The 13020-nt window shown below is 43.6% G+C and overlaps 1 protein-coding gene across 1 annotated transcript; it reads left to right on the plus strand.

The window, feature by feature from the left end:
• Nucleotides 1–245: 245 nt before the first annotated feature.
• LOC115084604 lies at nt 246–1437 on the plus strand. Its single transcript, XM_029589688.1, has 2 exons — nt 246–1191; nt 1315–1437. The coding sequence occupies exons 1-2, from the start codon at nt 266–268 to the stop codon at nt 1427–1429; spliced, it is 1041 nt and encodes a 346-aa protein (XP_029445548.1). The 5' UTR covers nt 246–265; the 3' UTR covers nt 1430–1437.
• Nucleotides 1438–13020: the final 11583 nt, after the last annotated feature.

Genomic DNA, 13020 nt, shown 5'->3' on the forward strand with positions numbered 1-13020 from the left:
ACCATTACAGGACTAAGCCACACTGCTGCTAAACTGTCTGAACACTCCACCTGGGTACATTTGTCGGATATTCGTACCTATCGTCCCATCATCTGAGAACATGAATAACCGACTTCCCAGTGTAATTCTTGCCTGCGTTTTGCTGTGGTGGTGGAGTACTCCCAGAATCTCTTCTACCTTGGACAATGAATCATTGGATGAGAGGTTTAAACATAATTTGTGGTTGCGTTTAGCCAACATTACACATGTTACTTCCTTTTGCTTAATGATTAGTTCAGACTTACATACTATGTTGGGCTCATGCCTCATTCCGGTTTGTAAGGATCCGAACGATATTCACAATGATACCCAATTACCAACTATTGGGGAAAAATGGACTTATGAATCATCCATAAATTGGGGAAAGGTTGCAAGGCATCTACCTACAGATGCTTTGGAACTTTATACTCCGTATGTTGCAAATCTGGAAAATAACAGTTGTGCACGAATTGTGAACTGCAAAGACCAATGCCGTAAATTACCAAAGGGACAATGGCCCTGTAACAACCCCACAAATATCAGTTATAATTGGGCACATATAATTTTACCGCTGGGATGGTTCTTTACTTGTGGAACCACAACATTTAATTATATTCCAGCTAATGTCAGTGATTGTACATGTTGCTTAAGTAGATTAGTACCTGTTTTGCCAAGCAAACCCCACAAGGTGAAGCATTTATACAAATCTCGTAAGATTCGAGATGTGACTTCTCTCACACCTTCATGTGATGGAAATGTTTCACTATTGAATAAGCATGAGTCTTTGGCTTTGGCACTTTCCTTAGTGGGAGTACCCGGACTGGCCATGCATGCTGATATTCAGGTCACAAAACTAGCTTGTAATTTAGCTAAATCTATAAATGCCACTTCGCATGCTATTGCATTATTAAATCAAGAACAGAGTGCTCTTCGTAACGCTATCCTTAATAACCGAGGAGCTATTGATTTTTTGTTATTACAGCACCACTATGGTTGTGAAGTCATGCCAGATATGTGCTGTTTTAACCTCACAGACAATTCGTTAGCAATTGACCAACAGATAAAGAAGTTGAAAACATATGCTGAAAGTATTCACATTGATGAGGGATCAAAATTTTGGGATAGTTTGTGGTCAATATTCCCAGTAGGATGGATAAGGAACCTGTGTCAATACGCGATTATAATTATTGTAATTCTTATAGCTGTGTGTTGCTTTCTGCAATGTATTCCAAATTTAATCCACATCTTTCAGAGATGCATGCCTCACAGAATAACCACCAATATTACCCATCACGATTCACATTATGCTGTCATGGCCCCTGGACATACTGACACCAGTTATGCTGTAATGGTACCTGCTGTTATTGAAACTAATTATGATAATGTAATGGTAGAAACAGTTATAGAGTAGTAGATGCTTCAAGATTGTTCCATACATGTCATTCTATGTCACATACTGATAGAAGAATAGAGGGAAATTGGAAAGTGAGTGTAGGTAAAGAGGGAAGTAGAAAAGATGATGTGAAGAGGTTTGCAGATACCGAAGAACGGCTCAACATAGTCTCCCCAAATGAAGAAGGTGAGACAGGGACAAGGCCTGTCTCAAGGGAGGGTTGAAGAAATGCTGACCCTTGACTTATGAATATGCTAAAGCCAGAACCAGACTGGGCCAGGCACCTGGATTTGAACCCAGTGGGCAACATGTACATGTTGCACAAAAGATCTTACAGTTTCAGCAATTCAAAGTCTAAATTGAGCAAGTGCATAAACAGGAAAAATGAGGCTATGTTTTCTGAGTACGAGAATAAATCTGTGAAGCCAAGGACGTGTGTGCTAAGAGCTGATAAGGGGAAGAGAAACTAGGCCACAGTGACCGTTGGCATGATAAGGAAAAATGTGACCCTGAGTGCAGGTATGGAGCAATCATGAGCTGATTTAGAGCAATACACTTTCCTGCTTGCAGTGTATATTATGAAACCTATAAAATTGATGAAAAAGAGGAATAACTAAGCAAAGCTGTTTCTTTCATTGCCCTGTGTACTTAATTGTGAGTATAGCAATAGATAAATTTTATTAATCAGTTTGCTTACTTTGCTTCCTGAATAGGCCACTTGTTGCCTATGCTTACTTTGCTTCCTGAATAGGCCACTTGTTGCCTATCCAGCCTTATAACAATATATTAATATAACATGTAACAGATTTCAATAGAATAAAATTTTTATTTGCATTAAGAAGCTTTTGTATATTGCCATTTGTTCAGTGTCATTTTCTCTCACAATACTATAGTTTCTATAGGTTTTATTTACAAAAGGCACAGCATTTGAGGTCAGACCCTTGTAGGAATGTAAGGCCTGGACAGTGGATGGACATGCACAGCGTTTGAGGTCAAGCCCTTGTAGAGACATAAGGCCTGGACAGTGGATGGATAGGCACAGTGTTTGAGGTCAGGCCCTTGTAGGGACATATGGCCAAGACAGTGGACAGACTGGCACAGCGTTTGAGGTCAGGCCCTTATAGGGATGTACGGCCGGGACAGATAGGCAAAGCGTTTGAGGTCAAGCCCTTGTAGGGACATAAGGCATGGACAGTGGACGGACAGGCACAGCATTTGAGATCAAGCACTTGTAGGGACGTACTACCTGGACAGTGGACGGACTAGCACAGCATTTGAGGTCAAGCCCTTGAAGGGACTTAAGGCCTGGACAATGGACAGACTGGCACAGCATTTGAGGTCAGGCCCTTGTAGGGACATAAACCTGGACAGTGAACAATCTGGCACAGTGATTCAGGTCAGGTCCTTGTAAATGCCCAGAAGCTATTAACGTGGATGGACAGGCACAGCGTTTGAGGTCAGGTCATTGAAGAGACGTACTGCCTGGACAGTGGACGGACTAGCACAGCAATTGAGGTTAGGTCCTTGTAGTGACGTAAGGGCTGGACAATGGACAGACAGGCACAGTGATTGGGGTGAGGCCGTAATAGGGACATTCTGCATGGAAAGTGGAGAGACTGGCACAGCGTTTCAGGTCAGGTACATGTGCTGATTTTATCTGGAGCATAAAAGGCATTTGGAGCTGCTGCAAGGCTTTCAATTGCTTTTATTCATATTGCCATTCACAGGGAAAATTTGGAAACCCAAGCAAAGGCATGTTTATTTTCAAAAACACTAGCATTTCCATCAACTCTGGTGCCAGCCTTGAGCGGTGAGGGCTCATGATATGCCCTGTCATTGAAAATACACGTTCACTGCGCACACTGGTTGGTGGACATGACAGATATCACTGAGCCACTTTGGCTAGGTGTAGCCAGACAGCAGATCTGTCTGCATGTCCTCTGTGGGCTCTGAGAGATACCATGTCACTGTCATTTCTGCTGGGTCTTCTTTACTTGGGTGGGCTGAGAGTCACTTATGCCAGCTGCTTTCTCTCTAGCCCATTCCAGAACAGATTATTTTTTATGGGCAACCTGGCTTTGGCGTTCTGAAGTGGAGGAGGAAGTACTAGCTGTCGCTGACAGAGTGCTGCTCCTGCTTGGGCTAGCACTATTCTCTGAAGTGCCCGCTGTTTCCTCCTCTGCTTCACATCTAATCTGTATCTGCCTATGGCGCTCCTGTTCACGGACTTTTACTAACAGCAGGTCCTTCACCAATAGGTGACAATCGTACTGTAGGGTGAGGTTCCCTTTCATATGGGGATCACAGACTGTGGCGAGCATGTATGTGTGGTCTTCTGTTAAAGGTCTTAATCTCTCTTGCACCTGCTTCTGCAAAAAGTCCAGACAATGCAGCACCTCAACTGTCATTCCCTCTTCTTGTTTAAAGCCCTCCAAATTTTCCTCCAGAAAATTAACTATAGGGATGATATCAGTCAAGGTGGCACTTCTGGAACTCAGCTCCTCCATGGCACCCTTGAAGGGCTGCAGGATTTTTATCAGCTGACTCATGACTAACCAATCATGATGCCCTAGGGGACTATGCACACCTATTTCCATTTCCAGAGAAAGGTCATGAAGGGGTGTCTGCTGCTCCACTAACCTCTGCAGCATCATATAGGTGGAATTCTACCTGGTGGCAATGTCTTGAATGAGATGCTTGTGAAGCATCTCCAAATCAGTCTGCTTTTGTCGGAGAAACTGCCCCGCCTTCACACTTCTGTGGAAGTGTGCTGTTATGTTCCTGCACTTGTGTATTAACGTATAGGGATGTGAATCGTGTGCCCGATCGTTTTAACAATCTGGATTTGCTGGGGGGAGAAAAAAAATCTGATCGGCATGATTTTTTTTGCAAAAAAATCATTTTTCTGAATAGTGCGCACTAACTCGAGTTAGTGCGCACTATCAAAAAATTGTTACTTAATGGTTTAAAAGTAACATTTGAGGAAATGTTCGTTAGCTAGAGGTGCACACTAAGCCGCGCATGCTTGGTGCTGTCTCCCGTGGCCATTTTGCTATCAGATATAGCACGCACTAGCCAGAAAAAGAAAAAAAGTGCCAGCAGGCTGCAGCAGTGACAGTGCCAGCAGTAGCCAGTCTAGCCTCAGCCTGCTCTTTAAATGTAACCACTGTAAATATAATAAATTAATAATAAAGTTTTTTGTTTAGTTTTTCTATAGTATGTTAATGTTTTGAAGCTCAGGTTGCAAGTTTCTTTATTAAATGTTTTGTTTCTCTAAAGTAGAATATAGAGAAGTACTTAATTTCATGTTATGTAAAGTTTCTTTAGTTCAATACACAAAGTACTTCATTTTATTTTATTCTACTCTAGTGAAAAAAAAGAAGTTTAGTTTAACACAGAAACTGCAAACTTGAGCAGAGAGAATGGGGGGGGGGAAGGGCGGGCCGTATTGCCAATCTTCAAAATGGCGTCAGCGCTACCTTTGCCCTCACTATGTCATACAGGCGACCGTCGCCCGCTCCCGGACCCCCGCTGGACTTTTGGCAAGTCTTGTAGGGGTCAGGAGGCCCCCCCAAGCTGGCCAAAAGTCCCTGGGGGTCCAGCGGGGGTCCGGGAGCGATCTCCTGCACGCGTGACGTCGGGAGCCAGGAACCAAAATGGCGCCGGCGCTACCTTTGCCCTGTCACATGATAAGGGCAAAGGGCCACCGGCGCCAATTCTCAACGTAGCCGGGCCAGAGAGCTGGTAGATCGCATCGGGACCCCCCCTCACTGGACCCCAGGTAATTTAAAACATTTTGGGGGGGTTCGGGAGGGTGGGGAATTTGTTTTAAAGGTTCGGGGTGGGATTTAGGGTTTTTTTGGTGTGCCAGTTTTCCCGCCCTCCCCCGATTTACGATTTTTAACTATTTAAAAAAAAAACAAAACCACACGACGATCAGATTTCCCTCCCCCCCCCAGCCAAAATCGATCGTTAAGATGATCGATCACACGATTCACACCCCTATTGCTAACAATACAGGACTTCTGCACTGTCTTATAATCATTAATATTTTCAAACTTAGACTACTGTAATTCAGTTTTACTAGGTGTACCCTTAAGTCTATTCAAACCACTACAGTTACTTCAAAATGCCTCTGCATTACTAGGGACAAGGAAATTTGAACACATCACCCCCTCGCTGATTGCACTGCACTGGCTTCATATACAATCCAGAATTCATTATAGGGCATTAACTCTAATTTTTAACATCATCAACAATATTAACCCATGTTTTCCACTGAACAATTTCAACAATGAGGAGTAAGAAGAGGTTTTACAATTTTCCAGTCTCTGCAGACACGAGTTCGTAGAAAATCGCCCTAAATTGCTCCCCACAAAATCCCAGTTTATCCCTACCCTCAACAAAAGTGTATAGGGACTCTGTATCTGGTGTGACAAAGTCTTGCAGAGCCCAATCCAGCGAGACCCTCATATTCCTTGTTCCTATTGTGGCCAAAGAAAGAACCCTGGGATTTGCCCGCAAGAGGAGTTGTAAAAACACATGGAGCGGTAAGAACAGAAATCTCCGAAGGGTCACCCAAGTTCACCAAGCAAATTGAACTATTTGGGAAGGATTTGGAAAACTCTATAGGTCTACCACTCTGGTATGTAGCACTGCGGATGGATGCCAAGGGACACAAAGTGTGACCAGAAGGTGATAATCCACATACTCTGAGGTAGCATTTACCCAATCTCCTAAGAAACGCAGTTGGGCCATCCAATTATAAAGCTTAAAATCCGGGACCCCAGCACCACCCTTAGCTTTTGGGGCCATCAACGTGGCATAGGGTAAGCGTGCCTTCTTTCCCCGTCAAATAAACAACCCCGCCATTTTTTGTATGGCACGGTGCTTCTATATTCAAGGGTAGCACGGAAACATAAGTAACAGATATAATAATTTAGGGGCAATAATAATTTTGATGACCGCAATACGGCCCTGGAATGAAAGGGGAAGTGCCTGCCAGCTTACCAATTTACATATAGTTAGTGGAATGTTAAGAGAATACCTCAAAGCTGGATTTCTGTGTATTCGCATCCCCAAGTATTTAATAGTATCCCCAGCCCACCCTACTGGAAAATTTCTCCAGTTGTGCTGTAGGGCCCCTGTAATATCAAGCATCTCTGTTTTATCGAGATTAAGCTTAAATCCGGAACATAATTGGAATGATGAAAAAGTTTGGAGAACTGCTGGTAATGCAACCCTGGCATTGGTTAACAGTAAAAGAATGTCATCGGCAAAGAGCAGTATTTTTAATTGAAACAAGCCCAAAATAATCCCAGAAACATCCGCCACCTGTCACGGTCTAAGAATGAGGGGTTTGAAAGTCAAGATAAAAGCAGGGATAAAGAGCACCCGTGCCTGGTCCCCCCTCTGTAGAGAGAAGGGTTCAGATAATTGGTCATTTACTAATATCCTGGCTGAGAGGTTAGAGCAGAGCTTTCCAAACTTTTCATGTTGGTGAAACACTTTTTAGACAAACATAATTTCGTGACACAGTAATTCAATCTACCAGCAAACCAGAAGTTAAAGGTTAAACGAACAAAATGTATTTCAACAATTTATGTATGTTTCCTTAAATATATACATAAATAAAATGTTTCACAACACAACCTATCTCATAATAAATATTTGCAGGCTTCCACTTCCTCCATGCTGATCTCGTACATTGTGAGATCGGCATAGAGAAAGTGCTACTCTTGCACATTCCCAAAGATTACATGTGCCAATCACTAAAAAGTAATTTTTTTTTTTTACCTTTGCTGTCTGATCTTAGTTTTCTAATCGGTTGGTCACAGGCTTTTTTTTCCAGCTTTCCTTTCTTGTTTTTTTTGCCAATTCCTTTTAAAGGGTCTTTTTTTCTATTTCTTTTCTCTCCATCTGTCTTCCCTCAAACACATAATCAGGTTCTCATTCTCACACGCTATCTCACACATTCTCACACACACAGGCTTTCACTCACATGCAATCTCACACATCCACAGCTCTCACTCTCACATGCCTCTCTCTCATACATACATACAGTCTCTCTCGTGCACATGCTGTCTCACTCTCACACACACAGGCACTCTCACTCCTACATGCTCTCTTGCTCAAGCACAGGCTCTCACTGGCACATGCTGTCCCTCTGCACGGGTTGCCGAAGGATGGGCTCTTCAGAGGCCCTGATCTTCCCTGGCCGTGACATGGGATCTGCAGCGGCCCTGCTATCGGGTTTCCTCCTCTTCTCGGGCTGCCGCGACGTGGGATCCGCAGCAGCCCTGCTATCGGGTTTCCTCCTCTTCTCGGGCCGTCGCGACGTGGGATCCGCAACGGCCCATTAATGCTGCTCTTCTTCTGTACGCAGCAGATGCTCCTCCTCCTTCCTGCCCACGTGGCTCCGGCAACGTTTTTCTTCCAGGGCTGCACAGGCAGGAAGGAGGAGGAGTGAACGTAACCCTTTTCTTCGGGCCGTGGTGATGTAAGCTCCACCACTGCCCGCCGATCTTCCTGCTATAGTTCCCTGCCTCCGCCAGCCCTGTGGACCGGGCGACACACCTCCACACTACAGGCGACACACTAATGTGTCCCGACACACACTTTGGAAAGCTCTGGGTTAGAGTATAAAAAAGTAATTTATTTATAAATTTGCCCCTGAAAGCCATATTTGTGTAATAATTGTTTCAAAAATGGCCAGGCCACCATATCAAAGGCCTTTTCAGCATCACAGCTGACCAATAAGGGGGCCAACTATGGTTTATCTATGCATTTTTCCAAAGCCACATGTACCTTATGTATATTGACTGTCAAACGCCACCCATGTACAAATCCCACTTGGTCAGGGGATATCATCCCAGGCATCAGATATTTAAGACAATAAGCTATCACTTAAGCATATATCTTGGTATCCAAGTTAAGAAGCGAAATAGGGTGATATGAAGATGGTATTTGCACATCCCGGCCTGGTTTTGGAAGAACCACAATGGTAGCTTCCCTCATTGACGAGGGCATTTTGCCCACTTCAACCATGCCCTTTGCAGATATTGAGGGAGTTCCAGGGTTAAGATTTTATAGAAAGTAGCGTCCAGCCCATTAGGCCCTGGAGCCTTCAAAGAAGGCAGGGATTGTATAGCTCCCTTGATTTCTTCCATCTCTATTTGATGGTTTAGTTTAAGCAGAATGTCCTCTGTACGGCCAGAAAAGTATAAGCCAGTTAAAATGTCAGAGATTGCATCAGGAGTTAAAGGATCAGCCAAGTAAAGCTGTTGATAAAAATCATGAAACACCTGAGCTACGTCTCCAGTGGAGGTGACTACTTTACCAGCGTTAGTGGTAATGGAGGAAATACATTTTGAGGGCTCCTGACTCTTCAATAAGTTCACCAGCATGTGCCCACATTTGTTTCCAAATTAAAATAACCAATATTTTAGATATCATAGTTAGTCTAATGCCCTCACGTGTAAAAGATTATTTAAAGCACTTATACTCCTCCAACAAAGCAGCATCAGAAGTGTTAAGCATCTGAACTTTATAGGAGTGAAAGTTTTTATCGAGAGTTAGGATTTCCCTATTTCGCTTCATATTCCTGTAACTAAGATAAGCAATTATGTTTCCCCTTAGATCCATCTTAGCGGTTACCCAGAATAACAGTGGAGTGTCCAAATGTTGCCCATTAAATTCAACAAACTCTTGCCATTTTGTCTGTAGGTATGTGGGAAATTCAGGGTCATTGGCCAAATTAGCAGGCATGCACCAACCGTCACAACCTCTAGGGTCCCCAACCTGAAAACTGCCCATGACCAGAGAATGGCCTGAGATAACCAAGTCTTCTATGGAAACTGTGACAAACGGAGGCAATAAGACCTCTGATATTAGTAGATAATCTATCCTGGTACGGTTTGAATGTGCCTGTGCTACATGAGTGAAATCTCTCTCGCTTGGGTGAAGAACCCGCCATAGATCCAGCAGTTTTAGGTGCTTACATAGGTACCGGGGACCCTTGTATTCTCCCAATGGATGCCCACCCGAGGGTGGCTGTCTATCTAAGGCCAGATCGACTACAGTTAAGCTCCCCCCCCCCCCATATCACTTGATAGCTGCCCAACTGGGAAATATGGGACACGAAGGAGACAAAAAATTATGATCATATTGATTAGGGGCATATGCCAACACCAGCACAAGCACAGAGCCCATTAGTTTCCCCAAAACTATAACATATCTCCCCTCTGGATCAGTCATTTCTTGCATCCTCTGAAAGGACACCGCTTTGTGGATAAGAATAGCGACCCTGGGGGCTCACGTGATGCAGTGAGCAGAGACGGACGTGTTCTGAGGAGCACCGAGTGCCACGCTTTCCGAAACACCATTTCTTCGCTTTTCCAACCCACCCCACATTGCAAAACTCTGAAAACACGAATTTCACCCTTACCAAGCAAGATGGCTCCCTCTCATCATTCGACTCCTCATCTTCCCTGGAGATTGAAAACATACTAAAAAAAGTGAAACCTTCCTCACACCCTGCTGAAACAATCCCAACCAAGCTACTCTTGTCCATCCCTAAAATTATCGCCAAACCCCTATCTAACATTCTCAATTGTTCTCTAGTTCAAGGCATCGTCCCAATTATTCTTAAACAAGCTGTAGTTAAGCCCATACTTAAAAAACCTAATCTTGATCCCGCCATCCTAACTAATTTCAGACCCATATCTAATCTCCCATTTCTTTCCAAAATTCTAGAAAGATTAGTCAACACTCGCCTATCCGATTATCTTGATCAACATAAAATTCTCTCACCCTCACAATTTGGATTTCGGAAACATTTAAGTACCGAAACCTTACTTCTCTCCCTAACAGACACACTCATCAAAGGAATTGACAGCGGTAATTCTTATCTTCTGGCCGTGTTAGACATTTCTGCAGCTTTTGACACTATAAATCATAACATCCTCACTAACATCCTCATCAACATTGGAATCTCAGGCACTGCACTCTCCTGGTTACAATCCTATCTACAAAATCGACACTACACTATCACTATTGATAACCATGAATCTGACCCTATCAAACTTGACCGAGGATTCCCCCAAGGTTCCTCTCTATCTTCTACTTTATTCAACATCTACATGCTTTCCCTAGCCAATCTGCTCACTAATATGGGAATTCAACACTTCATCTATGCAGATGATGTGCAAATTATTTTTCCCTTCACAGATTCACTTCAACAAGCCCTTCAAGCCTGGGATTCTTGCCTCACTGCTATCAACCATCTCCTTACAGACATGCATCTCGCCCTAAATCCCCAAAAAAACGAACTCATCATCATCTCCTCTAATCAGCCCTTACTCTCCAATGCTGTTTCCTCTTCTCCTATCACACTTCTCTCACACACTCGCAGTCTCAGTGCTATAATTGACAATCAACTCACTCTAAAACCATTTATTAAAACTATCCTCAAAGATTGCTATTTCAAATTACATACTATTAAAAAGCTCAGACCTCTGCTCTATTTCTCCGACTTTCGAACTGTCCTACAGTCTATTATTTTTTCCAAAATAGACTACTGTAATGCTCTGCTACTTGGCCTCCCCGCTTCCTATATCAAACCCTTACAACTCCTACAAAATGCCTCAGCACGTATCCTCACTAACTCCAAGAAGAATGATTATATCACTCCAACCCTCAAAGAGCTACATTGGTTACCAATCAACTCAAGAATACTATACAAGACTTTAGCCCTCATTCACAAATCGTTTATAAATGACAACACGCACTGGCTCAACCCACCCTTCAGACCCCACACCACCTCAAGACCCACTCGCTCCATCCACCAAGGAATGCTTCACCTCCCCTCTATCAAATCCATCAAACTCTCCTCCACTACAAAAAGAGCATTCTCCCTGGCCGGCCCCACCCTCTGGAACTCCATGCCACCAGAATTACGCCTTGAAACCTTCACCCCTAAATAAAAAAAAAAAACTAAAAACATAGTTGTTCCTTCAGGCCTACTCATAAACTACCCACAATCCCTCATCTTAACTCCCTTCTCTACTCCACTTCCCCCTTTTCTCTCTTTTCCCTTAAACCACACACCCTTCTTCCTAACCCACTCTCTCCCTGACCTCCCCATCCCCTACCCTCTCTGTCCCTCCATTTTATACCTCATGATAGTTTTACTCCTCCCTTTCCCTTTCAATTTGGTTATCTCAAGATATTTTAACTCCTTGATATATTAATAATTTATAATACTGCATTATACAATGTAATTATTAGCACAATAATTTTTATGACATGTTACTAGTACCGTTCACTGGCGCTTCCATACAGTTGATTGTAAACCGGTACGATGTGCAAACGGATATCGGTATATAAAAACGCTAAAATAAATAAATAAATAAATAAAATCCAAGGCCCACGCAGTGTATATGTCGATCACTTCATATATGCAAAAATCTCCCTTCAGTATGCCTATAAGGACCATATGAAGGATAAAGAAAAAACGAAGCCGACAGACCCCAAAATGGCGGCCCCACCGGAAACCCCAGTCAGCCAGAACATGAGCCATTCTATTGCGGAGGATCTGAAAGCAGCAGTGCTGGAGGCCTTGGAAGCAAAGCTGGCGGTCATCTCTGCAGATTTCTGAGGTTCAGATGGCGCTGGTGAACATAAACCCAAGATTTGAACAAATTGAGGGGTGCGTAGCAGTACTCGAGGATGACCACCTAACAACCACTGCCAAACGTTTGGCGCTCGAAAAGACAGTGGATGCACAGGCTTCTAAATTACATGACCTGGAGAATCGAGCGCTCTGGTCAAACCTACACTTCACAGGCATCCCAGAAGAGATAGCTGACCAAAACCTCAACGCTTTCTTAGAATCATGGCTACCGCAGGCGCTACAATTACCAACCCCTCAGCCGGTCCTCCAGATTGAAAGGGCGCATCGGCTGGGCCCGCGAAAGGAGCGAGACCCAAGGCCCAGAGTAGTAATAGCAAAACTATTAAACTATGCTCATAAGCAAATCATCCTACAAGCCTATCGCAAGGCACAGGAACTTACTTATAAATCCACCAAGGTCCGTATCTTTCAGGACTTCTCCGCGCGGGTGTCAGCCATGTGGCGTGGGTTCTCCCCAGTTTGCACTGCGCTCTTTGAAAAGAAAATTAAATTCTCTCTTCAGTTCCCGGCGAGATTGAAGGTCTGGCATTCGTACCAGATAAAAGTTTTTGAATCAGCGACCGAAGCGACTAAATTTTTGGAAGAGCTGCCCGAATAGCTTTTCTCCAGTGAAGCATGCATTAGTGAGGACTACACGTGTCACCGAGAACAGCATTCAGAGACAGATAGCCACATGGGGCCAGTTCCCATCTGAGATGATTCAAGTCCTAATACCTTCTTTTTTCAATTTTTTTTTTTGTCTTTTTTTGCCCACGTTAAACTTTATTTACTGACTGAAACGACATGTTAGCCACAGCAGTGGGCAATATACTGCAGATTACTTCCAGACCTGAAGAAAGGATATGGAACCCATATTCAGCATTTCCAGCTATGTCAGGAACATTAGTCCATCATTTATGACTGTTATTCTTTAACA

The sequence above is a fragment of the Rhinatrema bivittatum genome, chromosome 2 (assembly GCF_901001135.1).
Source record: "Rhinatrema bivittatum chromosome 2, aRhiBiv1.1, whole genome shotgun sequence".
Taxonomy (NCBI): domain Eukaryota; kingdom Metazoa; phylum Chordata; class Amphibia; order Gymnophiona; family Rhinatrematidae; genus Rhinatrema; species Rhinatrema bivittatum.

Coding starts and splice junctions, on each gene's coding strand:
- LOC115084604 (XM_029589688.1), top strand. CDS start 266: ATGATTAGTTCAGACTTACATACTATGTTGGGCTCATGCCTCATTCCG. Junction 1,192..1,314: donor ATAAGGAACCTGTGTCAATA/CGCGATTATAAT, acceptor TACCCATCACGA/TTCACATTATGCTGTCATGG.